Here is a 27502-nt window from a genome sequence, read left to right on the forward strand (position 1 = left end):
GGGTCCTGGGATTGAGCCCCATCAGGCTGTGCACTCAGCATAGGGCAGGGCAGGCCAGAGGATCCGGCTTGAGAATTCTCTCCCTCTCCCTAATAAATAAATCTTAAAAAAAAAAAAAAAGTCTTGCCCTCAGGGAGCCCATAGTCCCCTGGGATGCGGTGGGCCTGGGGACAGGCAACCCAGGAGGGAACACAGTGGGATGACTTCAGCTGCAGGAAGAGCTATTTGACCTGCAGCCAAACAGTGAGCCCGGGCGGCCCTGAGGCAGCTGGGGACAGTGTCCCGTTGAGAGGGAACAGCGGGTTCAAAGGCCTGGAGGGGGACGCAGCTAAGCAGTGTCAGGACCGGGAAGGCCCGTGAGGCCCAGCGCCGCGCTAGGTGCCCCTAAGTTTAGGCCAGGCGTGGCCTGGCCGCTTCCGGATTATTCTGTTCCGGATCCCGTCGAGGAGGGGCGCCACCTTCCCTCTTTCTGGTGACAAAAGGGACCCAGAGAAGGCCGACGTGCGACCCCAGGCCGCCCCGCGGGCCGGAGCCCTGCTGCGCGCTCGCGTGGAGACCCCAACTCCGCCGCCGACCGCCGGCCACCTGCAGCGCGCGGGCAACTCCCCAGTCGCCCCTTCCCTGCGGCTGTGTGCGGGGAGGGGCCGCCTGGGCCCGCGCGGCCCCGCCCCTCCGCCGAGGTGACGCGACCGGGGGGCGGGGCCTGGGCGCGGCGGCCCGACTGTTTCGGCAGCGGCGGAGGAGCACCGTGCGGCGCCACGATGGGGGCCCAGCTGAGCACGGTAGGCGGGGAGGGGCGCGGGGGCCCGCGGGGACGGGGGCGCGGGGGGACGTGGGGAAGGGGGCGCGGGGGGACGGGGGGCACGGGGACCCCGCCCCGCGCGTGTCCCGCGGGAGCCGCGACTCACGTCCCGGCCCTCCGTCCCCGGGACCCAGCTCTCCTGACCGGGGGTGGGGGCGTGCGGGCGGCGGGCTCCGGGGGCCGGGCACCCGGCTGACGGACACTGGGCGCCCCGCCCGCTCGCCCGCATCCCACCCCCCTCCATCCCTCCCGGTCCCGCCCGGTCCCGCCCAGTGGAGGGAGGAGCGGGCTGCGCCTGAGCCCTGCGAGTGCGGGTGGGAGAGGGTGTGGCAGGGAAAGTTGGAGTCTGACCGAGTGTGCCGGTGAGCGAGTGTGAGTGTGAATGGGAATGAGTTTGAGAGCGCACGTGTGTGGCTGAGTGTGAATAAATGACACGACGGGGTGACGTGTGGGTGTGCACGAAAGTGCGTGGGAGTGTGAACGCACACGAGTTTGTGCGTGCAAATAGGCGGCTGGTTGAATATATGAAGTGACTGGGTGTGAAGTGTGAGTGTGCACGAGAGTGAGCGTGAATGGGCATGCGTTCGAGAGTGCAGATGTGTGGCTGAGCGTGAATCTATGGGCCGGGCGTGGTGGGCAGTGTGCGTGTGGAGGTGTGCGGCCGAGCAGCCTGTGTGGCCGCGTGAGCAGGCGGGAGTGAATGTGTGTGAGAGCTTCTGAGAGCTCGTGGGTGTGGGAGTGCCGTATGTGTGCACTCTGGCCTGGTGGCAGGGTCTGTGGCTTCTTGGGGCCACAGTGACTCCGAGGCACCGTAGTCTGGCGGGAAGGGGCCCTGCGGGGCTGCCCGGCTGGGCTCGCCTCGGGCTCTCCCCGTGAAGGCTAGAAGCTGACTAACTTGTGAGCCGCATTTCACAAACGAAGAAATGCAGATTACACTTGGTCACCTGCCGGTGTCTGGCAGGGCCTGGATTTGTGGGCTCCAAAGTCCACCATCCTGCTGTCCCTTTTGGGCCGGTGCAGGGCCTCCCCACCCCCCCCACACCTCCGCCCTTGGCTTTCTCAAAAGCCCCCAGGGTGGGGCTGGGGCCGTGTGCTCCTTGAGAAGGCTGTAGCCAGAGGGCAGCTGCCCAGATCCCTACACACACTGTGGTCCCGGGTGCTGGCTGGACACGGGGAGCAGGCCACAGGGCTGGCACTAAGGATGAGGCCCAGGGCCGCTTGCCTCCACCGCCGTCCCCGCCCCAGGCCCCGGGGGCTTGGAGGGCGCCTGCCTCCTCCCTCTGGCTCTGTGAGGTTCCTCCTCATGAGGCCAAAAGGCCTCTTGGCCTGGGTACTTGCTCATGAAGTTGTGGCCCAGCCCAGGACTCTGGGGGACATTCAGACCGAGCAGCAGCCTTGCCCAGGGCGAACCCGTGGGCATTACTCAGCTGCACAGGAACGTCCTCCTCGACCCCTGACCCGCACCCCGGCTGTTTTCCTGCGATGCTTCTCACCTTCTGGCTGCTGGTGGTAGGATTTGTCGCTGCGTCCCCAGCGAGTGGCTGCTCCATCCATTTTTGCTGAAGAGCCAAGGCTCCCTGGCAACCGCGTTGTGAGGGGCAGAGCCCTGTCTGGGGATCAGGAGACTCAGTAACTCCTCGGCCTCCTCTGCCCAAGGAGCCTGCTGAGCACTCAGCTGTGCTGGGGACAGGGGAGTCACCATCCCGGATGACAGGCCAGTCCCCCTACATGCCCCCCCCAGGTAGCTGGGCAGGAATTGCCCCTTCCTTGTGTGCCCTGCTGGGATTCCCGCTTAGCCGGAAATACCCACAGCAGACCCTAGCTAGGCCTCCTGGGCTCACGCTCTACAGGGTCTGCAGGGGGCTGGCTCCAGCTCTGCACACTAGACTGCTCTGGGGCGCCTTATCTGGGACATGCAGGCTCCACAGGAGGCCTCCTCCCATGCTCCAGGGGGCCTCCCCGCAGTTGAGGGGTTGGCTCTGGAGTCTGTCAGCCACCTGGGGGGAACCCTGGGGGATTGGCCCGCCTTCTGGGACTGTGGCTCCCTGGTCCCCAGCTCAGCTGTTGAGTGCTCAGGGGGCCCTGACAGGCTGACAGGCTGCCATCACAGGTAGAGTCCCAGGCTTTCCGCTGCTCCCCCCGCCCTCCCCCATCTCTGGCCCCAGGAGAGCAGGGCTGTGTCTCCTCTGCTGAGAGCCCCATTGCTGTCCTCCTGCCCCTCCTCCCGAGTTCCCTTCCCCCACAGTTGCGAGCCAGGAGCCCCCCCTGCAGAACTTCCTCCACTCCCTCCCACTTCCTTCCACTTCCTGAGAAGGGGACCAGGAGGGAGGTGGACACTCAGATCCCAGCAGGACAGCTGGTGGGCAACAAGGCAGGTAAGCCTCAGCACATGGAGCTGGCGCCTGGGGAGGGCTCACCCTGCCCCCTCAGACCTAACCCGGGTAGAGTGGATGGCATGGGTAGAGTGGATGGCACGCCTGGTCCCAGTAGGGAATTCCAGGGGCTGAGCAGCAGGGTGGGCTGCCCTGGGGAGGGTGGCAGGTGGGGGGGAGCTTCCCAGCCCCTCAGCAGTGGTGGGTGTGCTGAGCGCTCCCTGGAGACATCCTGGGACTTTGGCTGCTCCTTCCCCTCTCCCCCTCCTGTGTCAGCAGAGGTGAGGAAAGGCAGGTGGAGGGTTCCCTGAGGGGCAGAGCATGGCCTGGAGGGGCATCAGGTCAAGGTCTGGGAGGCAGGCACCAGTCTCCCAGACCACCCCCCCCACCCAGTGGCTGCGGCGACCTGGTTGTACATGTGGGTACATGTGTGTGTCTGTGTATGAGCAGCTCGGCTGAGCAGGAGCTGGGGTGGGTCCTTGGGCTCAGCCATCTGCCTTCTATTTCCTCTGGCCACTGCCTGCAGGGGTGGTAGTGGTGCCCTGGGCTTGGCGGGGGGGTGGGGGGGGTGCGGTGCAGAGCTCATTCCACTTCCAAGTTGCGGGAACAGAGCATCCTTACCCCTTGTGAATCTGGCAAAGCCTTCCATTTTTGGGAGCTGAAGCCTTTACCTTTCCACTGTACCCTTTCCCCTGGCTGTGTCTGTCTTCCCACTGGCTTGCGTTCCTCAGGGCCAGGGTCCCGTGGCACGTCCCTGGTGTGAGGTGTGCTTCCTGGGGTTTATGGCCTGAAGGACTGACAGCCCACAGCTGCCTCCCTGGACAGAAGGTGTAGGCTGGCAGAAGTCCACCTCTGCTCTCTCAGGGGCCACACGGGGCCCGCGGGCACAGAGAGACTGTTGTACAGTGACTCAGGGCGTGGACTTGAGTCAGATGCCTGGGTTTAAATGCTGGTCCTTGGGCCAGGTCTGTCGCCCGGGCCTCTGCTTCCTTGCCTGGGTTGGGAGTGGTAATAGCTCGCTTCTCTGGGCTTACAGGGTTATGAGAGATAATTATGTGCTCTATGTAGTGCAGTCACGGGGAGTGGGGACTAGAAGGAAAGCGGATGACATTTGTCAACTGCCCACGGGAGCAGCTCCTTCCGGGGCCAGGGCACTGATCCTTCCGGACCTCTGGAAGGCGGCTGTGCCCGGCAGGGTGGGAGCAAGGGTCCTAGCCACCTTGGCCTGTGCTCTGTGAAGGGCTGTGGGTTTTTCAAAGGGACAGGGTAAGCGGGTGCCCCGAGCTTGCTGGGGAGGGACCTGGCCTCTTGCCCTGGTTCCTGAAACTTCCAGACAAAATAAAGGGAGTCAGAAAACGGCCTGGGGCAGGGGTGGGGCCTGGATTTTTCCACAAATGTTTACCAAGTGTCTCTGAGGGGGGATGTGCCCTGGTGAGGAGACACCCAGATGTCTACCTCCTGGGGTTCCTGCCCTGGGGTCTGCTGTGGCACTTCAGCTGTGACCACACACGGGCCGTTTGAGCGCAGGCTGGCGTCCGCGGTCCCCGAGGCTGGTACCTGGCCTCTGGAAGGGCTCTGCGAGGGCTGCAGCCCGTATTCAGGACTTGCCTTCGGAGCTGTTGACCTGGGAATCTTTGTCACAGCCAGTGTTTGTGGGCTTGGGGCAGGTGAGAGATAAGTGACAGAAAATTGGGGACCCAAGCCCAGACTCCACCCTGGGCCTCGATGCCTCAGTTTCCTCATTTGTCAAATGAATGCAGTGGGCCTGACTCTCACTGCTGTGGGTCAGTGAGGAAATGCAAGGGAAGGCCTTTTGCCAATTGCACAGCGAGCTGCAGGCCCAGGGGGTCTTATGTTATCAAACTTGGCCAAGATCTGGGGAAAATAAAACTCCAGGGAGCACCAGACACAACTCCAGCTGGCCCTTACCGTCATTTCAGTCCATCTGCAGGGCTCCTTCCAGTGGTGATTTCCTGCAAATGTAAGTTCACTCCACTCTCTCCCTAAACAGTGCTCCCAACGGATAGGGATTCTCCGATTGACTGGGAGGGACCTGCAGATTCTCCTCACCCCCACCGAGTTTGCAGGGGGAGCAGGGGCTGTGGAAGTCCACTGAGGGCCAGATTAGCTAGGGAGGCCAGTCAAGGAAGATTTGATCTTTGACCTGGGCTCTGAAGGATGAATAGGAGTTTCCTCTCTGGATGAGGGAAGAAGAAGGGCGATTGGGGCAGAAGGAAGACTGTGCAAAGGCCTGAGGCAAGAAGGGCTTTTGGCCAGAGCTGTAGCCATATAGTAGGGGCCTTGAGTGTAGGCAGTGGGGAGCCATCATGGGTGTTTGAGGAGGGAGTGGGGGCCCCATTGGCTTGGCAGTTGGGGTCTCATTGTGGGAGGCAGGATATGGGACAGTGGTGGGTGGGATTCGGGCCTCGGGCTCTGTGGCCGGGGCACCGAGAGGGCACCTGTCCAGGGAGGTGGCCTGGGAAGAGCTAGACGGGCCTGGTGCTGAGTCCTGGCTTCTTCCCTGACTTGCTGTAGGACCCGACCACAGGCAAGTCACTTGAGGAACAGGGACAGTAATATCCCTTGTGAGTGTGGTTCTGAGAATTGGCTTTGGTGCAGTTGGAGCAAGATACGGCCCTTCTCTGGGTCTGTTTCCTTTTCTGTGACCTGGTGATGAACATGGTGCCTGTGGCCTGAGGCGGAAAGGAGGATTACCTCAGGTTGCTCGTGTATCATTCACTGGGCAGTCCCAGCTTGGGATCGTTTGCCCTGCCCGCTCTGTGTGAGACCTTTTCCATCATCCCCCCCCATCCCCACTACCTCCCACACCCCCAATCCCCCCCCAGCCCTAGATGGGATGTCCACTTGCACTTAAGGAGGGCGGGGCCTAGAAAGGCTGAGGTTCTCCCCCTGAGGTCCTGAGGTGGGGTTTTAGACTGGGCCTCCTGACCCCCGAGTCCAGGGCTGCCAGCCAGGTCCCTTAATGAGACCCAGGATGGGCGAAACACTGTGTGCTGTCTGGGATATGGTGGGGGCTGGATAAATGGGCAGTGGCCATAGACCCCTGCTGGATGGCCCCAGCCCCTGCTGTGATGGGCAGGGTTGGAGAAGGGAGCCCTGGCTGGCTCTAGAGAGCCTTTCCTTCAGACCCATTAGTCACAGACCAGGGGCTCTGTGGGGTGGGGCCTAGGCTCTACCCAGCCTAGAGGCCCTGCCTGGGAGAGAGGCCCATTGTTCTAAGCCCAACAAAGGGCCTGAAACCATAGCAGCCACAAGGTAACTTGAAGCTGCTGGGCCGGTTCGGGGAGCAGGGGCCATGGTGCTTCTGCCCTTCTTCACCTGGGTATTCCACCTCCGCGCTGTCAGAGGCCCACTGAGGGCGGCAGGAAAAAGTTCCTGTGTGTGCACCCACATTCCTCTGTGACCTGGGCACCCCCATCTCAGCTCATATCCCAGCTCCCCCAGAAGGTGGGCAGAGCAGTCAGTTTTCCTTCTACAGATGAGAACACTGAGGCTCCGAGAGGCCTCAGGTACTCAGCCAGAGCACCCTCCCTAGGTCGATAGAAAGTTGGAGAATCCTGGATAGAAAGTGGAGAATCCTGGCAAGGTGTCTAGGAAGCCAGGGAGCAGTGGGGTGGGCCTTGAGAGGCGAGGGTCCTCTCACCAGCCACTTCCAGGTCTACGCTCTGCAGAATATGCTACCTTAAGAAGCTGTGCAATCAAAGAACTTGGCTCTGAGCTTCCTGGCAGTCAAGGCAAAAAGGGGAACTTGTACGGTGATGTTAAGGAGAACACATGGTCATTTGCTGAGAGAACTAACGTCAGGGAGGTGTGTCCGTGATGGCTACAGAAAAAAAACGTGAGCCGGCTTTCTGGAGAAGCAGTGTGCACTTTTGGATCTCAGCCTCACTGTTCGAACCACCAGTGTGGGCTCCTCCCCACCCCACACCCACTTTTTATTTTGAAATAATTTCAAACTTACAGTAAAGTTGCAATAATGTGTGAACTCCTGTATACTTTTTGCCCAGATGGACCTTGTCACTAATGTAGTTAACGTTTACTGTATTTGCGTTATTGTGAGTGTGTGTATGTTTCATTATTATTTAACTATTTAAGAGTAAGGTATAGGTACGAAGCCCCTTTGCCCCTAAATACTTGAGTGTGTATCTCCTAAGGACAAGGCCATTCTGTTGCCTGATTACAGGACAGTGATCGATTCAGGAAAGTGACGTTGGATGCAGTGCTCTTTTATCTTCTTTTTTTTTCTTGAGATTTTTATTTATTTATTTGACGGAAGAGAGAGAGAGCATGAGCACAAGCAGGGGGAGCGGCAGGCAGAGGGAGAGGGAGAAGCAGGCTCCCCACCTAGACCCCATCGTAGGACTGGATCCCAGGACTCCGGGATCATGACCTGAGCTGAAGGCAGATGCTTAACTGACTGAACCACTTAGGCTCCCCTGCAATGCCCTTATCTAATCCATGGGCCTTAATTCAGGTTTCACCAGTTGTCTCAATATTGCCCTTTGTAGGGGCGCCTGGGTGGTTCAGTGTTCGAGCATCCGGATTCTTGATTTCAGCTCAGGTCATGGTTAAGGAATGGGCCATGTCGGGCTCTGTGCTCTACAGGGAGCCTGCTTGAGATTCTCTCCCTCCCTCTCGGCCTCTCCCCTGCTTGTGTGCGCTCTCTCTCTCTTTCTCTCTTTGCCTCAAATAATAAATAAATCTTTAAAAAAAAATTGCCCTTTATAGCTATTTTATTTCTGGCCCAAGATTATAATCCAAAGCCATGCATCACGTTCCAGGGCTCTCTTTGGCCTCTGTCTCAGCTTCCTAGAACTGGAAGAGTCACTGAAAACTAGCGTAAGACAGCAGACATTATTCTCTCACACTTCCAGAGGCCAGAAGTCTGAAATCAGTGTGCTGGCAGAGCCCCCTCTCTGGAAGTCTAGGGGAGGATCCTTCTTGTCTCTTCCTACTTCCGGAGGCTATCAACAACGTTTAGCTTCCTTGGCTGTTGGCCACCTTCTTCCAGTCTTCATCTCTGTCTTCGAGTTCACTCTGAGTCTTCTTTCTCTTATATGGACACTTGTCATGGGGTTGGGGACCCACCAGGATAATCCCAGATACTTACCCCAACATCCTTAGCTGGGTTGCATCAACAAAGGTCCATTATCGGTCAGGTCACGTTCCCAGGATCCATGTGGGTATGTCTTTGGGGGCCTCTGTTCAACCCACGAGAGCTTCCTTTAATGAGGACCAGTTCTCTGACCTTCCTTTGTTTTTTTGTGCCATTTTTGAGTTATCCTGGGGAATGGCCCTTACTGTGTCCCTCATGGTTAGAGGCAGATGAAATGATCCCATTTCACAGTTGGAGAAACAGCTCTGAGAGGCTGAGTGATTTGCCCCGGGACAAAAACAGCTAGAAAGGATGGGTAACCAGTTGTCCGGCTTCTGCAAGGCTCTTCTCCCCAAGTATACCGAAGTGTAGTGAGTTATCTGGCCAGGGAATTTGGGTTTTGTGTTTTTTAACTGGCGCTGGGTGGCACAGTCAGTTGAGTGTCCGACTCTTGGTTTTGGCTTGGGTCGTGATCTCAGGGTTGTGGGATCGAGCCCCGTGTCGGGCTCTGTGCTCAGCACAGAGTCTGCTTGGGCCTTTCTCTCCCTCTCCCTCTGCTGCTCCACTGCGTGCTCAAGTGCTCTCTCCACCATAAATAAATAAATTTTAAAAGTAAGTCTACTTAAAAGATAGATAAAAATCTAAGCATCTTTTAGGGTGTTTGTGAGGTTGAGTTGTGGGGGGTGGGGGGCTGGCAAGGGGGAGCCTCTCAAGGTCACATAGGAGAGGGAGCATGGGCCAGATGTTTAAGAGTGTGACTGGGGAAGCCAGTGGACTCAGGTTCACATTGCAGCTCCCCACCCGCCCGCTGTGTGACTCTGGGCAAGTTGGTTCCCTCTCTGAGCTGCTTGCTCATCTGTAAAGTGGTGCTGAACAACCATGTGGGGCTCATCACGGTTCTGGGCAGTAGACTCTCCGAGTTTCAGGGGTCCTTGCAAATCATCTGGTCCAATTCATTTCAGAGAGGGCAAGGGAATTAGCCAGGATCACACAGCCAACAAGGAGCAGAGCTCTCCATGCCCAGTTCAGTGCCAAGACCCAAGTCCCTCAAACCTGAAGGCAGAACTTCCAGGCTCAGGGTGAGGGAGCAGGGAAGTTGACTAAAGGAAGGGTAGGAGGGAGGGAGCCTAGATACTCAGTGCCCAAGATTAAGCACAATTACTTGAGAACTTTATTGTGAGCTTCCTGGCAGCCAAAGTGAAAAGGGTCACATGCTCTGTTATGTAGCTTTCTTTGTCCTGGTTCCTCTGGGAAATGGAGCTTTGCCAGTGACTTAGGAATACAGCAATAGGTTTCATGTGCTTGGGTTTTGCAACTTCTCCCAGCCGGCACCAAAGGGGATGCCGGGGTTCCCTGGATGAGGGTGGTGGGGAGAGGGTGCTCCTGGCAGAGGGGACAGCATGAGCAGAGGCCTGGAGGTGTGAACCAACTGTTGTGTTTGTGGGAAGGGCAGGTGGCAGGCCAGCTGACCTCGTGGCTCTCTCCCTGTCATTTCAGTTGGGCCATGTGGTCCTGTCCCCAGTCTGGTTCCTCTACAACCTGCTCATGAAACTGTTCCAGCGCTCAGCCCCGGCCATCACCCTCGAGAGCCCGGACATCAAGTACCCGCTGCGGCTCATCGACAAGGAGGTGAGGGCCCAACAACCCGGGCTTGCCGCGTCTAGGCCTGCAGAGGCTCCTCGCCCTCCCTGCCGGCCCTGCAGAGCTTCTCGGCGACTGCTGTGTGCTCAGGGAACAGGTGCCCCTCCCCCCGAAATAGATCCTGTTGTCTGCCCATCTTTCGATGGGGAAATTGAAGTGATGTCCCCTTCTAGGGCTACCAGTAAGCAGGAGGAGGGGTTCGAACCCAGGTCTCTGACCACAGAGCCTGCTCTGCAAACCACACTCTATCCCACAGAAGGCCAGAGCAAGGGGACCCCTCGGGACTTTGGGGTCTAAGCACCCATTTAACAGATGGGAAAACAGGGCAAGAGAGGAGCGGGGGGGCATTGGAGGTCACACTGTGAGTTAGGGGTAGAACGAGGACTCAGGCCTGCTCCTGCCTTGGTCCCAGGTGCTTCCCATCCCAGTGCCCCTTTCCTTAAAGCGAACGACTCCCCCCTGCCCCCAGGGTCGCCTTCTCCGGGCCTGGTGGTGCTTGTGGGACCCTGGTACCTTCTGCCTCTGTGCAGATTCGTGATCTCATGGTCTCACTGTGTGGTTCCATCCGCCCCTCTGGAAGGCTCACTCTTGCCCTGGTCTTTGACCCTTTCCCTTTTCAAAGGTCTGATCATGATTTAAAACCATCTCTCCTGGGCGCCTGGGTGGCTCAGTGGGTTAAGCCGCTGCCTTCAGCTCGGGTCATGATCCCGGGGTCCTGGGATCGAGTCCCGCATCGGTCTCTCTGCTCAGCAGGGAGCCTGCTTCCCTTCCTCTCTCTCTGCCTGCCTCTCTGCCTACTTGTGATCTCTGTCAAATAAATAAATAAAATCTTTAAAAAAAAAAACAAAAAACATCTCTCCTGCCTTTGCCCTGCCTCCCTATAACAGCTGCTTTTCTCCCTACTCTCCCTCATCAGAGCCCCTCCCTAGTGCTATTTCTGGCCACTGCAGCTGTCTCGGAAGGGTGTGACAGGGAGAACTGAGTCATGGAGCGGAGAAAGTCACCTGCCAGGCCCTGGGCCCAGCCGCGTCTCCACCCAGAGCTCCAGTCTGAGGCCCCTTGAGGCACAGAACCAGGAGGTCACAGACAAGTAGAAAGCCAAAGATAGGAAAAAGAAAAAAAAATCACCACTTCTCAGAAGCTTTTATCAGGCATTATCTTTTCAATATGTTTTATATATATTTTAACCATTTTAATTCCAGAAGGAACATGTGGCTTATATGTGCCCACTATAAACATTCTTTGTTAAGTATTAACATCCCCCCCATGCTGCCTCCTGGGCAACCTGTTCATATGTGTGATGTGTGCAGTTTTAGGCGTGTGTATACTTACTGTCACTTTTTTTTTTTTTCTTACTGTCACTTTTTAAGAGTCTGATTTTTTTCACCCAGCCATACAACACGGACACCTTACCACATCTCACCCAAAGCTGGTTCATTATTTTTGACAACTGTCTAGCATTTCCCCAGAGGGCAGTCACACAGTGGACCCACCAGTCCCTTTTGATTGAGCGGGAGGCTGTCCGAGCAGTTAAATCTGCTCCTTCCCCCACTATAGTCTAGTGGTGGCTTTTGGGGGTCAGCGGCTGGGTCCGCTTTTTGATACTTTCACTAAGCTCCCCCAGGGGTACAGGGAGACCCCCTCCCCCCACTGCTTGCCCTTCCTGGACCTGCTGACCCTCAAGGTCTCCCTGGAGCTCTGGGGGTGGACGGGTTGGCTCACCCTGGCCAGCAGCCCCATGCTGAGCCCTGCACAGACGTTAGCCTCATGACTTTGCTGGGCCCCGCCTCTGTCATCCAGCCCAAGAATTATCAGTGTCTTTCCCTGTTTCTCTTCTTCCCAAAGTTGCCTGGCATGTGGGCTTCTGACCTTGAGCCCAGGACCAGTTGATAATCCTGGACTCTGTTCCCAGGAGGCCTGGGGGCTCAGTTTGCATGGAGCACAAGGTTCACGGGGGAGGCCGCCTCAGGCTTGGGCTGGGGTGTGGAGAGACTGCTGGGGGTGTCCTAGGTGGTGGCTGGGCTCTGGCTTTCTGCAACCCAGGCCTCCTGCCTCTGCTTGTCCGCTTCAGGGCCACTCAGAATGGTGCTCTGTTCCTTTGGAGGAGTCTGCTGTCCTCCCTCCAAGTGATGACACTGTCCATCAGTGGACCTTGCCACGTCGCCTAGCCTCGTGTGGGCACAAACCTGTGCTGGATAGTGGCCGGGTGCAGGAGAGACCCCACAGCGGCCTCAGGGAGCTGGGGCTCTGGGTTTATCCCCAGCTCTGACTCCAGCTTACCATGGGAGACTTGCCTCCCCGGCCTTGGTTTAAGTCTGCTTAATGGGGAACGGGGGGCTTTGGTTCTGGCTCCTTCCTCGGCCCAGCCTGGCTCTTAACCAGCCTCTGCCCCGCTCTGGGGGGAAATGGCCATCGCCTGCCCACCCTGCGCAGGGTGGAGGCCTGGCTTAGGGCCCTTAGCTGTGGCCCTGACCTCGTGGGCAGTGGGGCTGGTGCACTTCTGCCCTATGCAGCCTGCTGCCGTCATGGCCGTCCCACTTCTCAGGGGACTTTTAACATCATCTGGAGCCCCTCTCTTGTGTCCCCGGCTCTAGCACACGGGCCTTGTCTCAGCCCTGCGCTTAGTTTGCCAGCCCAGGGCCCGAGGTCTTCCTGCCACCCCAGGACCCTGCCCAAGCTGATGGCAGGGTTGGATCCTCCCTCTTGCTCTCAGAATTTTCTGGGCCATCTGGCAGCCTGCCATTGGGATCCTGAGTTCATTCCCTACCCTAATCCCCTTGCTGGGGGGTCCTGGGTGGGTCCCTGCCCTTCTCTGGGCCAGTGAGAGCAGAGGCACACGTGGTGCGTGTTTGGCTCCGTGCCTGTGCACACGTGCATGCACATGTTGTGTGTCCACATGTGGCACCAGCATCCCTTCTGGATGACGTGGGACGCGTCCAGGATGAGGGCTGGGGGCCTCTCTGCCCCAGGTGCTAACAGGTGCCTCTTCGCAGGTGATCAGCCACGACACCCGGCGGTTCCGCTTCGCCCTGCCGTCACCCCAGCACATCCTGGGCCTCCCCGTCGGTGAGTGGAGCTGAAGGCTGGGTCAGAGAACTGGGAGCTTTGCTCTTGAACTAGGGAGAGTGGGGAAGTCTTCAAGGACCAAGTGACAGCCACACGGGCCCTTTGACAATGAGTGTCTGAATGAGAGGGGACATCCATGGTGTCCCCGACAGTATCTCCGGCAGGAGCAGAGGTGTGACAGCAGGAAGCTGGGACATGATGGGAAGCCCTGTGGGGGCGTGAAGGGGGCCCTGGAGTCTAGGCCAGGCCGGCCTCTTGAGGACAGGGTGGGGCACAGGGCGATGGCTGACTAGACCAGCGCACCATGCAGAGGTAGTCCGCGGACCCTCTGGGACCAGAATCCCCCCATCTTATCCTGCAGGCCAGCACATCTACCTCTCGGCTCGGATCGATGGAAACCTGGTCATTCGGCCCTACACTCCTGTCTCCAGTGATGACGACAAGGGCTTTGTGGACTTGGTCATCAAGGTGAGGTCTTGGGGCCATGGCCTTGTGGGAGCCGGGGCGACCACATCCCCTGTAACCCGGTCTCTGAGGGCCTGGTGCTCCCTCATGCCGGGTTCTAAATGAAAGTGAACTGGAGTTTCCCAGCACAGGCAGGGGCAGCGGGCAGGGCCTGGGGTCCGGGAGGAGCAGCTTCAGCGAGGGTCTTCTGCAGAAGAGAAACTGGGAAGGTTGACCAGCTCGTGCAGAGCTCACTTGCCTGCCCTTAGACTGGCAAGGCCTAGGGCACTGGGTGTCCGGTTGTGGCCGCAGGGGGCCCGCTCCGACGCGCTCAGTCACATGGTGTCGGTGACCAGCCGGTCCTTTCCCGAGCACGTTTTCCTAAGAGATAGCCCAAAGCCCCCTCAGGAGTGATGTGAGTAGCTCGGGTTGTTGTCTGGGGAGCTTGGCTCCCTCACGGGCAGGGGTAGGTGCATGCTGTAAGGGGGAGGCAGCCCTGAGACCAGAGACACAGCCAGCGAGGATCTGAAGAATCACCACACTGAGGGGCGTCCGCGGGGCTCGGTCTGTCAAGCATCCGACTCTGGATTTCAGCTCAGGTCATGATCTCAGGATTGTGCGATCGAGCCCTGAGTCGGACTCCACGCGGAACGTGGGGTCTGCTTGGGATTCTCTTTCCCGCTGCCCCTTCCCCCCACTTGCATGTATATGGTCTGTCTCGCATGTGCTCTCTCTAAAAAAAAAAAAAAAATCATCACATTTGAGCGGAAAGAGAAATGACAGTCGTTGCACAGTATACTTTTGTGAAATTAGAAGCAGAAGCTTTGCGGAACGATCCATGTTCCCAGACGGCCCGTCTGACACATGCGATCAGCCCAGGCCAGTGGGGGTGGGTGGGGTGTTGGAGACCCTCCCCGGAGAGGCCCAAACCCCCATGGCCACCCTGACCCCACACTCCCGGGGGCCGGGCTTACTGTCCTAACTGCACTGTGCAGGCCCCTCACTGGGCCCCTCATGGGTGGAAGGACAGAGGCAGAGGCCCCTCCCGCTGGGCCACAGCTGAGGCCCTGGGTCTGTGAAGGCAGGAGGGGAGCTGGGCCTGGGCCCTCCTTAGCTCGGTGTCATTTAGATTATACTGGGGGCCCAGGCGCAGGCTCAAGAGCCTGTCTTTGCCTGGAGAGTGGACACCCTTGCTCCTCTCACACAGGAGACCGGGCACCGGGCATGGCAGAGTGGGTCAGGTGGGGTGATGGGAGCTGCTTCCCTGGGCTGAGACGTGGAGGCCAAGGACAGAGAGGAGGGAGAAGGACCTTCCCAGTGCCAAGGCCCTGAGGTCTGAAGGAGATGAAGATGCTTCCTAGGACAAGAGGAGGGATGGCAGGGCGGTTGGGGGAGGGCGGTAAGGTTTGGGGGTTTGTCCAGAAGGAAGGGAAGCTGTTGAGGGTTCAAGATCTGTTCTTGTTGGAATCATTCTAGCCGAATGTGGAGAAGATATTAGGGAGTTGGGGGGTGGGATCCAGGTAGAGGATGGGAAACTCAGGAAGACCGGGCCCCCTCTGGCTCAGAGACCTTGCTCCCTGCTCCCCATTGGCCCTGGACAAAAGCCAGAGGGCTGGCCCGCACGTGGCTCTGCCTCTCCCTCCCTGTCCCTGTGCTTCTTCCATGTTGACACCCCCCTGTGCTATGGCCATGACCAGCTCTTCTTTCTCCCCAGGGGCCCAGGCCTTTTGGGCTGCTGGTCCCTCCCTAGCCGTCCCCTCGAGGCCCGGCACCCCAGCCCTGGGCGGGGCGAGCTGTGCACCGTCTCCCCATCTCTTTCTTGTAGAACTTCCTTTCTTTCAAAGGGGAAGTCCCACAGGGCACAGGGAGGAAAGTTGTTCCAGAAACACTGTTTTTATGACAGCACAGAATGGAACGAACAGAACACGCAAGGGAGGGGTGGGGCTAAGCCCACTTCCCAGAGCCTTGTCTGTGCTGAATTCCCAGCATGGGAATCTCCCATCAGGAGGGGGCACGGAGACCGTTCTTGGCAGGACGTTAATACATCGAGCCCTCGGGTTGGGGGCCTTGTTCCCCAGGCGGACGCTTGGTGTTCAGGGGGGCTGTTAGGGAAAGGCAGACTCCTGGGGGGTGGGCCTGCAGATGGGTGAGTTGAGATTGGTGGACGGGGCCTTACGTGTGAGAGAGCCACACACAGGCCACAGAGAACCCCAGAAGCCTCCTTCCCCCTGCGGCCCAGAGCTCAGCCCGGTGACCCTGAGAACAGCGCCCGAGGACTGTGGGTGTATCTTGTAGGTTTACTTCAAAGACACCCATCCCAAGTTCCCTGCTGGAGGGAAGATGTCCCAGTACCTGGAAAACATGAAGATTGGCGACACCATTGAGTTCCGAGGCCCGAACGGGCTGCTGGTCTACCAGGGCAAAGGTGATTTGGGTTGGAGTGCCCAGAGCCCCGGCGGGCATGCTGAATGCTGGGTCTGCTGCTGTCTGGGTGGGGGACCCCTATTGGGGGACCGGTTTCCTCGGCTGTCTCGGAGGGGAATTGGTCACCCCAAGGGCTGCAGACTGGCAGCCCACGGATCAGCTTTGTTTGCCTGAAACCTATTAAGCGGAAGCATCCAGCCAGAGCACTTCTGGGTCCCCAGGCCCGCCTCCTACCCCTGCACCGTCTGCAGTAGGAACGAAAGGCTCATCCTCCTGCTCCTCTCGGCTGGCTTTGCTCCCATCCTGTCCGGCCCCAGGCGTGGCATGTTTGAGAGCTGGGATCTCCCCTTCTCCCTTCTCTCCGCAGGGAAGTTTGCCATCCGTCCAGACAAGAAGTCCAACCCCGTCATCAAGACAGTGAAGTCGGTCGGCATGATCGCTGGCGGGACGGGTCTGTGGTCCCAGAGCCCCTTGCTGAGCCCCTGGCGGGCGATGTCATGGGTGGGAGTCAACGTTTAGGTTCAAACCATGGGACGCGGCACGGATTATAAGCAGTTGTGAGCTCCCTGAGGGCAGGCCCCCAGGCCTGGTTGTCCTGGCACTTCCCCTCCATGCCGCCCCCTGCCTGTCTGGCACTGGGCACTGGGCCTGGGGGTACGTATACAGCAGGTGCTCACTCAGTGCGTGGGGGGTGCTGCTGTTTTGTAGGCATCACCCCGATGCTGCAGGTGATCCGCGCCATCATGAAAGACCCACATGACCCCACCGTGTGCCACCTCCTGTTTGCCAACCAGGTCAGTAGGTGACCCCAAGATGCGCAAGCCAGGCTCCCGTGGGGAGGGGTGCTGCTCAGAGGGTCTGGGCGGCTCCGTGGCTGGACTGTGGGTGCTCTGAGCACCCGGTGCATGGGCAGCCTTCCTGTGGCCGGGGGGGGGGCCCGGCTTTCCAGTCTGGGGCCCGGTGTCTGACCCCAGTGGGGCTGCTTCAGGGGCCAAGGGCACGAGGCACCCGGAGCCCTCCACAACCTGGGATTTGCTCCCTGGCTGCTTCCTCCGAGCCTCAGCACTTGCCCCACAGGCAGAGTTAGGGGCCGGCAGTAGAGTGGAAGAACACTGGCCGGGCCGGGGGTTGGCCTGGAGCCCGTGGGGCCGAGAGCACAGCCACAGGCAAGGCCCTGGGCCGGGGGTGTTGGGGCTGGGTTTGGACCTGGTCTCTCTGACTCGCGAGCGCATGTCCTCCCCACGCCTGCCAGCTCTCTGCCCTGGCCTCTTGTGTGGCCTTGGATGGACCACTCGCCTTCTCTGAGCTCCGCTCCCTCACTGTAGAATTAGCTGATGAAGCAGGGTTACCCCAGGAGTCTTCGTAGATTCAGTGTTTTATGACTGAATATGTGGGTTTTGCAAAGTGGTCCCTGTTGGGGGAATGCTGAGATGAGACACCTGTCCCCCAACAGTGTGGGGGCCACACCCAGGCCTGCTGTGCCTCTCAGATATGGTTCAGGTCAGCTTATCCCAGGGCCCCTCGGGCCCAGGCTCTGTCCCGTCCATCTGTAAGGTCCTTGGACTCCCACAGCTGCAGTAAACCGCCCTGAGGCCAACCGAGGTGGCTTTGATCGAGGCGGCTTTGATCGAGGCGGGTGGTGGGTGGGAAGGGCCTTTAATTCCAAGCTGGTGGGTGTGGGAGGACCGTGGTTCCATTTAGTGCTGCTGGACTAGTCTCCGGGGGCTGTCAGCCCTGTGTTGCCCATACAGGGCATCCTCCAGCCCATTGGCCCACTAGCCAGGGTCGTGAAATTGCTCACTTTCTAGCTCGGATACCCAGAGAGGGACTTGACTGACCCGTCTCCCAGGAGGTAGTGGGACCAGGACTTGAGCCAGAGCATATTTTATGAAAAATCACTGTATTTTAGAAAATTCTGTCCCGTTTTACATGTTTGCAAACCTTTCTAATGTTTGGCGTACTAGAAGTCGCTGGACTCCATACCTGTGTTTGCACTGGGTTGGGGTGATGTGGGAAGTCACATAGCCTTTGGAAGTTGCAGTGTGCGCCCGTGATGGCAGGAGAGTGACAAAGAGCAAAGAAGTTGTTAGTGTTATGTAAGGACAAAGTGTGCACAGCAGAGAAAGTTTTGAGAAGAAAGAAGGAAGAATCCAGCTCACTGGATGGGGTTTAGTAAAGCATCAATACCAAGAACAGTGGTTCCTGACCCCCCACATGACAGCCAGGCTTACTGGACCTAAAGCAGTTCTGGTAACATGTGGAGAGTCTGGACTGTGCTGGAACATGCTAGAACATGTAGGTATTTACATTTAAGTTAATGAGGATTAACTAAAATTTACAACTCACTTTCCTGATCTTCATAGCCACGTTTCATGGGTTCTGTGGCTTGTGGTTACTGTGTGGGATAACAGATCTAGAACATTCCCATCCCCATCACTGCAGGAAGTTCCATTGAACAGCACTGGCCTAGAAACAGGCCCAAGTACATACAACACTTCGCAGGTGGTGCGGGTGGCATTTCAAATGGAGGGGAGAGATGAAAGGAGTGTGGGGTTAGTGGCTATGAATTTGGGAAATGCGGAGTAGATCCCTGCTTTAACCTTCCAGTAAAATGAGGTTGAGGTTAAAGAATGTACACGTAGAAAAGTGAAACTTTAGGGGTGCTGGGTGAGCATTTTTATGGGTTTATTGAGTGAATGAATGGGGACAGGCCATCTAAGCGAGACGTGAAGGGAGAGCCCATCTGCTTACAAGTGAGAAAAGCCCATTATGAGTAAGATCGGTAAACAGCTGGGGAAAGTCCCCACTGCATCACCAATATGGAGAGAGTCTTTTCAGACTAATAAGATACAACTAGAGCCAGTGACAATCGCATCTTTCAATTTTTTTTTAAATTTAATTATTTATTTATCTTAAAGATTTTACTTGTTCATTTGACAGGGAGAGACACAGCGAGAGAGGGAACACAAGCAGGAGGAGTGAGAGAGGGAGACGCAGACTTCCCGCTGAGCAGGGAGCCCAATGCAGGGGCTCCCAGGACCCTGGGATCATGACCTGAGCCGAAGGCAGAGTCTTAACGACTGAGCCACCCAAGCACCCCTTATCTTTTTTTTAAATAATAGAAAATACAGGTGCCTGGCTGGCTCCTTTGAAGAGCACAGGACTCTTGATGTTGGGGTCATGGGTTCGAGTTCCACATTGGGCGTGCAGATTACTTTAAAAAAATGAATGAATGAATAACCTTTAAAATAAATGTGTAGAGGGGTGCCTGGGTGGCTCAGTGGGTTAAAGCCTCTTTCTTCGGCTCGGGTCGTGATCCCGGGGTCCTGTGATCGGCCCCGCATCGGGCTCTCTGCTCAGCAGGGAGCCTGCTTCCTCCTCTCTCTCTGCCTGCCTCTCTGCCTGCTTGTGATCTCTGTCTGTCAAATAAATAAATAAAATCTTTTTAAAAATAAATAAAATAAATGTGTAGATAAATAAAACGTGAGGGTTACTTCCCATCCATCCGGCTGGCCAATATTAAATGGTTATTACCCGGAGCCAGCAAAGGCGTGGGAAGAGGGTCAGGCCTGGGCGCGCTGCTGCTGTGTGCGTTGCTGAAACCTGCGTGTTCCAGTGCCTTACCCACGTGGAGCTTTCTGCCCGAACTCCACTTTCCAAGATGTATCTAAGGAATGGGTAGGGCAGGGAGAATGGGCAGAGAGACATTGTTTATGAAGGAGGGTGTTCCAGACAATTAAATGCCCTTCGGTCGGGAACCGGCAGTCCCTTTGTCCGGCGGGGGCTGGGCAGCTGGGAAGGGAGGTGCGGGCACTCAGAGGCTGATGCCACGTGGAGGGTCCGCAGAGTGTTCTGACCTCAGAAGAGCAGGCGGCAAGGCGGCATGCATGCTCTGATCCCATTTTTGTTAAAAAGAGAGTATAGGTACTCATTAGAAACTGAAGTCTAAAAGATACACAGAAGATCCTAACACTCGTTACCTCTGAAGGCCATCCCGGGATTTTCTTTACCTCCATATATTGGCATTTTTTACGCAGAGCTTGTCCAGCTTGAGCCCTGGCCCTGTCCTCACTCGATCAGGGCAGGAGGGGCCCACTGTCCCCCTGAGAAATGGGAGAAACAAGGGGCGTCTGGGTGGTTCAGTCGATGAAGAGTCTGACTCTTGATTTCAGCTCAGGTCTTGATTTTGGGGTTGTGAGTTCAAGCCCGACATTGGGCTTCACACTGGGCACGGAAAAATTTAGATTAAATTAAATTAAATTAAATATAAATTTAAAAAAAGGAAAAAAATAAGAAGAGAAAAGAAATGGAAAAAACAGTCAATATCCTCCTCCCTGGGACCCGCAGAGGCTCATGCGTTCTGCCTACAGCCCATTTCCTGGAGGGGAACACTGAGGAACAGGGTACTCAAGGTACAGGTGTACCTTGAGCTGGGTTGGTCCCACCTGTCAGCAAGACCCCCTCCACACAGGCTCAGGCTCAGGAAATACTAATTGCTGTGGCTTCATATTACCTGTCCTTTCCTGCCTGGTCCCCGCTGTGATCGGCGCCCCCAGTAGTCCCTTTTGCTGAGCATGTCGCGGTGCTGTTGGGACAGAGAAAATGCTTCCCTGGATCTCCTGTGGTCTGCCTCCCTGGGGAGGGCCCTTCTGCTCCAGCCCAGGGCCTCAGGAGTGGTTTGTGAGTGGACAGAGCCCTTTGGTGCCCAGTGTATAACAGTCCCTTGAGGTCGGTCAGGCCGCCCCCTGGCCCCGAGGAGCCCCATCTGTCTGGGAGTGACCTGGAAATGCACGAGGCAGAGAGGCCTGTGGTCAGAGGGGCTGTGTGAGGAGTAGGTCACTGATGCCCCTGGGGAGTCCAGGAAGGCTTTCTGGAGGAGGTAACACCAGGCTGAGGACAGGGCCACGTGCCAACTGGACAAAGCCGGTGGGAGCAGAGTGGGGTGCTGTAGGTCACAGTGTGGGCGAGGCTGTGGAAGGAGCAGGTGTGATCTGGGGAGTAGTTGTCTGTATTTCCCGATTTAAGGCTGTGCAGCCTGAGACACCAGAACGTAAGGGGACTTATCCGAGGGATGAGGGACCTGTCACCGCTATTTTAAGTGGGACAGTCGTGGCGCAGGTTTTGGCCTGTTTCCTCCCAGTCCTTCCTGTTCTGTATTTGACTGCACCTGTGTTCAGCTGTTTGCTTCCTCCACTCCCTGTTATATCAGGGCACATGTCCCCACAGTGGTAGGAAACATCTGGAATGAACATTGTCTGCAGCGTCGAGGCGGTTGGGCGAGATTGGGAGAACGGGGCACGCGTTTCGGGGAGTCTGGGTCGGCTCCGCTGGGCTGCCGTCCTGCCATCCTGCAAGCTTTGCCATGCGTGTGGCCCACGGTGGGTGGGATGGTGAGCCATCCAGGTGACAAGTGTCTCAAAGGCAGTCCTCCCTGACCTCCGGGCCCTGTTCCCCCCACCCCCAGACTGAGAAGGACATCCTGCTGCGGCCCGAGCTAGAGGAACTGAGGAACGAACATTCTGCTCGCTTCAAGCTCTGGTACACTGTGGACAAAGCCCCTGAAGGTGAGAGACGGAAGCCCTGGGTGGGCTAGGCTGCGTGGGGGGTCCCGGGCCTTTGATTCACTTGGTCTCCGGTGGTGCTCAGGGTGGCTTGTTGAGAGGGAGGTGGTGTGACCCCATCTCACAGATGAGGGACAGATCAGAGAGGGCAAGTAAGTGTCCCGCGGCACCCAGCTAGAAAACACCGGCAGTGGGCTTGAACTCACATCCTTCTCCAGAGCCTGAGGCCTTCTGCCCTTGGTGGGGGGCTTACTCTGGGGCTGGTCAGCAGGGTTACTGCGGGGGGTAGGGGCAACTGCTCCTGCTGTGCCGTTTGTACCCTGTAAGGCGTGTCACCATTTTCTCCCTGGGCCCTGGGTGGGGTGGTCTAGGCTGGGCGGATGTACAGTGACCCTCCTTGTGCCCATCCAGTATGCCAAAATCACGTAGGAGGCAGCAAAGGAGGGCTGCCTACAAAACCCAAAACAAGGCTGCCCCCTGGGAGTTAAGTTCTGCTGTAGGCAGAGATGTGGGTACAGGAAATACCTCAATTTCGTTGCTGGGAGAAGAGCAGAATCTCAGGCTTCTTGGTCTGTGACGCTGGTGGTATTTGGCTCCAGAGTTGGGACACTGTAGGGAGTACTGTGACTGCAGCCCTATAGGTCAGGCCCTTCTACTTTTCAAGAGAAGCAAGGACCTGCATCTTCACTGGAAACTTCTAGATGTTGGAAACTGGACATTTTTGTAGCCTCCTCATGGGCCCCAGTGTGTGATCGGCCACCCTGCCCTTGCTTTGCCGCCCCCTTCCCCTGGGGCCCACGGTTCCCCGGGCTCAACCGTGGTGTGGGGAATATCCCACCTCCGCTTCCCCCAGAACCAAGAGGATGGGCTCTAGGGGCAGGTGCCCATCTCTTGAGCTGGGTCGTCTGGGTCCATCTTGGAGAGAGGAGCCCTCCTGGGGTGATCAAGCCGGGTGCTGGGCCTCCTGGCCTAGAGCTAGGCGTAGGCGTAGGATGGATTGAGGACCTGGCAGCAGTGCCCCAGGATTGGTTGCTGGCCGCCCATCGGAACCAGGCTCCTTGTCTGCTCTGTTCCTGAAGCCAGCTTGGCCCGTGAGCTGATGTTCTAGCGGGGGAGGGGTAGGCGGCCAGGAAACAGATTTATTAGCAAAGTTACAGAGCCAAGTAGCAGCTGATTAGTGAGCCCGACAAAGTACCATTGCCCTTAGGCAACACCAGAATTCGGGGCACTGACCTCCATGTGCTGTCGAAATTCCACATGGAACTTTGACTCCTCAAAAATGTAACCACCCATAGCAGCCTTACCGAGAACACAAACCGTCGATTAACGCCGGTCTTGTACGGTACGCGTGGTGTTCTTACGGTCACTGGCATAGAGAGAAGCAAATGTTAACAAGAAAATCATAAGGAAAATCTATCGATGGTGCTGCACTAATGGCCAAAAGTGCACACGTGAGTGGACCCGTGCAGGGGTGTGTGTGTGTGTGTGTTTCCCACCCCTGCTGTTCACGGGTCAGCTGTAGGGTCAGGCAGGGATGTCTGACCGGGGCACCTGGTCCTGGAGTTGCTTCTTTTCCTAAAGAAAGGAACGTGTTTCTCTCGTATCGGCGTCTCCATCAAGGGTGGGATGTTTCCTCCCTGCTCGTCCTGGGGTAGGCTAGGCTTAGCACTCCCGGTCGCAGAGGAGGGAGCCAGTGCTGACCCCTGGTGGTGACACATGGCAGTGCCCCCCTCCCCAGAGTGCTCCCTGCTGGGGACCATTGGAACAGGAACCCGTTAGCAGGTGGGCAGTCGAGTATCTTAACACTTAACGTTTATTATTACCGTGACCCACCGCTCAAGAGGAGTTGAGGCACCGCTACCGCGTTAGGTATCACCCAGTTCTGGGTGCTGAGAGAGGGCACAGTGGCCTGCGGGCGTGGCCGTGAAGGAACAGGTGGTGCGGGGAGCTCACGCGGCAAATACAGCTGACCTGTGTTTCCCCACAAAGCCACCTTCAGCATGCGTATAAAGAAAAATATACTATTAAAAAAAGTCGTGGTAAAATCGAGCTAGCTTCTATACCTGCACATTTTATACACTAGCAAATAGAACTTCATCCTGTGCAAGTTCTTAAAAATAGACTAAAACCTCCTCCACCCGATTCTTTCTTCCCTACCCCTGCCTCTGGCAACCAGCAAAATCTGTTCTCTGTATCTGTGAGCTTGGGGTTTCTTGCTTTTGGTGGTTTTTTTTTTTTTTTTGTCTTTGTTTTTATTTTTTTAGATTTTATTTATGTATTTGACAAAAGGAGACACACCAAGAGAGGGAACACAAGCAGTGGGAGAGGGGGAAACAGGCTTCCTTCTGAGCAGGGAGCCCGATCCTGACCTCGATCCCAGGACCCTGGGATCATGACCTGAGCCGAAGGCAGAGGCTTTAACCCACTGAGCCACCGAGGCGCCCCGCTGACAGTATTTATAACACACTTTCTTTACCCCTGTATCCATTGATGGCTGCTTCCGTATCTTGGGTGCCGTAAAGAGTGCCGCAGGGAAGTTGGGGTGCAGATGTCTTTCTGAGTTAGTTTTCATTTTCTTCAGATAAATATCCAGAAATGAAACTGCTGGATCCAATGGTGATTCTAGTTTTAATTTTTTGAGGGACCCTCCGCAGTGCTTTCCGCAGCAGCTGCACGGGTTTGCGTTCCCAAACCCACAGTGCACGAGGGTTCCTTTTCCTCCACATCCTCGTGGACACTTGTTTCCTGTCTTCTTGCTGATGGCATCTGACCGCTGGGAGGTGTGCACGCGAGCAGGATATATGTGTGCTTTTGGATGGAATGTTCTATAAGTGTCTTAGGTCCATCTGGTCTGACATGTTCTTTAAGGCCAGTGTTTCCTCATGGATTTTCTGTCTGGGTGACCTATCCATTGATAAAAGCGGGGTATTAAAATCCCTTGCTATTGGGGTGCCTGGGTGGCTCAGTCGGTTAAGCGTCCAACTCTAGATTTCGACTCAGGTCATGAACTTGTGGTCTCTTGTGGTTGTGGGATCGAGCCCCACATCGGGCAGAGTCTGCTTCAGATTCTCTCTCCCTCTCCCTCCTGCTCACTCACTCTCTTTCTCAGATATATAAGTAAATAAATAATATTTTTAAAAAATCCCTTATTACTGGGGCGCCTGGGTGGCTCAGTGGGTTAAATAATCCTCTGCCTTCGGCTCAGGTCATGATCTCAGGGTCCTGGGATTGAGCCCCGCATCGGGCTCTCTGCTCAGCGGGGAGCCTGTTTCCCCTGCTCTCTCTGCCTACTTGTGATCTCTGTCAAATAAATAAATAAAATCTTTTCTTAAAAAATCCCTTACTATTATTGTGTTGCTATTTCTCCCTTTAGATCTATTAGTGTTCGCCTCATGTGATCATGTACTTCGTGTGTGCACAGATACTGACCGGTGTCCTGTCCTTGTCGGCATGCCGTCTTTGTCTCTTACTTACTCCAGCATTCTTCTCGTTTCCGTATGCATAGAATATGTTTTTCCGTGTGTGTCCTTACATATACCTAAAGTGAGTGTCTGGTAGGCCGTGTACGCACAGGTCTTGTTTTCCTCTAATTCCAGTGTCGTTAACTTACCGTGTTACGTTGCAGGTGTGCAGGGAAGTGATTCAGCAATTCTGTACGGTACTTAGTGCTCATCGGGATCGGTCCTCTTCTCGCCGTCACCTGCTGTTGGCCCATCCCCCCACCCAGTCCCCTCTGATAACCATCTCTTCCTTCTCCACAGTCTGTTTTCTGGTTTGTCTGTTGTTGTTTTTGTTTGTTTGTTTTCTTTCTTAATTTCCATGTACGAGCGACATCATCTGGCATTTGTCTTTCTCTGACTGACTTCACTTAGCAAACTCTCTAGATCCTTCCACGTTGCAAGATCTCATTCGTTTTATGGCTAATACTCCATTGTATGTACATACCACGTCTTCTTTACTCATTCAGCGGACAGACACTTGGGCTGCTTCCAGAATTTGGCTTTGTAAATAACGTGGCTATAAACACCAGGGTGCATGTCTCCCTTTGAATGAGTGTTTTTGTGTTCTCCTGGTAAATAACCAGTTGCGTGATTCTTGGATCATTTTTTAATTTTTTGAGGCACCTCCATACTGTTTTCCACAGTGGCCGCCCCCGTGTGCCGCAGCGGCGAGGTTCCTTTTTCTCCGCGTCCTTGCCAATGCCTCGTTTCCTTGTTTTTGATTTTAGCGTTTGTGACAGGTGTGAGGTCGTATCTCATTGTAGTTATGATTTGCATGTCCCCGATGATGAGTGATGTGGGGCACCTTTTCACGTGTCTGTTGGCCATCTGGATGTCTCTGGAGATATGTCTGTTCATGTCTCCTGCCTATTTTTTAATTGGATTGTTTGTTTTTGGATGTTGAGTTGTATCAGTTCTTTATATATTTTGGATACTAACTCTCTATCAGATAGGTCATTTGCAAATATCTGCTCCCATTCCATAGGTTGTCTTTTCGTTTTGTTGGTTGTTTCCTTTGCTGTGCAGGAGGCTTCCATTTTGATGTAGTCCCAATAGTTTACTTTTGCTTTAATTTCCCGTGCCTCGGGTCCTCTACGGAGAAAAGTGTTGCTGTGGCTGATGTCACAGAAATTACTGCCTATGTTCTCTTTTAGGGTTTTTATGGTTTCAGGTCTCAAATTTAGATCCTTAACCCATTTTAAGGGTTTGTGTGTGTGTGTGTGTGTGTGTGTTGAACAGAAATGGTCTGGTTTCATCCTTTTGCATGTAGCTGTCTGGTTTTCCCAACAGCATTGAAGAGACTGTGCTTTTCCCCATTGCATATTCTTGCCACCTTTGTTGAAGACTCATTGACCATATAACCTTGTGTCTATTTCTGGGCTTTCTGTTGTGTTCCATTGATTTATGTGTCTGTATAGACAGGTCTTGTTTCTTCTGCACTCAGCCACTTTTGATTGGAGAATTTAGCCCATTTACAGTTAAAGTAGATAGTGACAGACATGCACTTATTGCCATTTTGTTCATTGCTCACTAGCTGTTTTGTTCCGGGGGAGCCAGGCTGGGGCGGGGGGCCCAGAACGAGCATTTGCTCTGGATCAGCCTCTTCATTCTTCGGTGTTTGTTGAAAGAAGGGAGAAATTCACAGCACACAAGAGTGACGGTCAGGGGGAGGGGGCCTGGGGCAGGTGGGCAGTCGTGGGTCTGTCACACGGCCACGCTGGGACTCACCTGGTCTTCTGCCCGCAGCCTGGGACTACAGCCAGGGCTTCGTAAATGAAGAGATGATCCGGGACCACCTTCCGCCCCCGGAGGCGGAGCCGCTGATACTGATGTGCGGCCCCCCGCCCATGATCCAGTATGCCTGCCTGCCCAACCTGGACCGCGTGGGCCACCCCAAGGAGCGCTGCTTCGCCTTCTGAGGGCCAGGCCCTGGCTGCTTGCACGCCTGCCCTGCGTACTCACCGTGCCCTGTCCACACCCACTCCTCCTGCCACCGTTCTGTAACATCACTTCCTTCCCCCACATCTCATGCTGTGGCCCCAGGCTCAGCCTGGCCTGCCTGTGCTGGGCTGGGTATCCCGCTGAGCTGGCCCCGCAGGGACCCTTTTGGGAGCAGGGTTCTTCTACACGTGGGCCACCGCTGGCCACCTTCTGGGGCGGGTTCCTGTCTGGCCCTCATCGGTTCTCACCGGGGATGCTGGGCCGGGCCCCGGCCTTCCCCTCCCTCCACCTCACCCACCCACACACTACTAGGCCAAGGCTGCAAGGGCTCTGCTCCGCGCACCCCTCCCAGGGCAGACCACAGTCTGGAAATAAACACAAACGTACAGGCAGCCCAGAGTGGCAGGTGCCAGGGATGCCCCAGCCACTGCCTCCGGACCCTCACCAGCCACCCCTCACTACCTGCCTAGGGCCATGGCCAGGCCTCAGCACCTGACACTACATGACAGGTGACACCCAAAAGTCCTCTGGGCAGGGGCCATGGGGTTGGGAGTCTGCACCTCTACCCCAGGACCCAGGCAGGCCCCAGCCAGCAGGGAGCTGGTCCCCCCTACCAGCCGCCCCCCCCCCCCCCC

The 27502-nt window shown here is 56.3% G+C and overlaps 1 protein-coding gene across 2 annotated transcripts; it reads left to right on the forward strand.

The window, feature by feature from the left end:
• Positions 1-27502, forward strand: LOC111157461 (NADH-cytochrome b5 reductase 3). 2 transcript variants are annotated; one of them, XM_022518880.1, is made up of 9 exons: positions 1-782; positions 9788-9919; positions 12925-12997; positions 13359-13465; positions 15737-15866; positions 16233-16316; positions 16574-16659; positions 21330-21429; positions 26673-26962. In XM_022518880.1, exons 1-9 carry the CDS (start codon positions 762-764, stop codon positions 26843-26845), a joined length of 906 nt encoding a protein of 301 aa, XP_022374588.1. In that variant the 5' UTR covers positions 1-761; the 3' UTR covers positions 26846-26962. The 2 variants fall into 2 exon arrangements, with proteins under 2 accessions (XP_022374588.1, XP_022374589.1); XM_022518881.1 differs by lacking the exon at positions 1-782 and adding an exon at positions 3080-3177 and having other exon boundaries at positions 26673-27502.

Source organism: Enhydra lutris, unplaced genomic scaffold (genome assembly GCF_002288905.1).
Source record: "Enhydra lutris kenyoni isolate GAN:26980312 unplaced genomic scaffold, ASM228890v2 scaffoldscaffold55, whole genome shotgun sequence".
Taxonomy (NCBI): Eukaryota; Metazoa; Chordata; class Mammalia; order Carnivora; family Mustelidae; genus Enhydra; species Enhydra lutris.

Excerpts from the sequence above, each read along its gene's own strand:
- LOC111157461 (XM_022518880.1), top strand. The coding sequence starts at position 762 with ATGGGGGCCCAGCTGAGCACG. Across the intron at positions 15,867-16,232 it reads GCTGGTCTACCAGGGCAAAG|GGAAGTTTGCCATCCGTCCA; the intron begins GTGATTTGGGTT and ends TTCTCTCCGCAG. Across the intron at positions 16,660-21,329 it reads ACCTCCTGTTTGCCAACCAG|ACTGAGAAGGACATCCTGCT; the intron begins GTCAGTAGGTGA and ends CCCCACCCCCAG.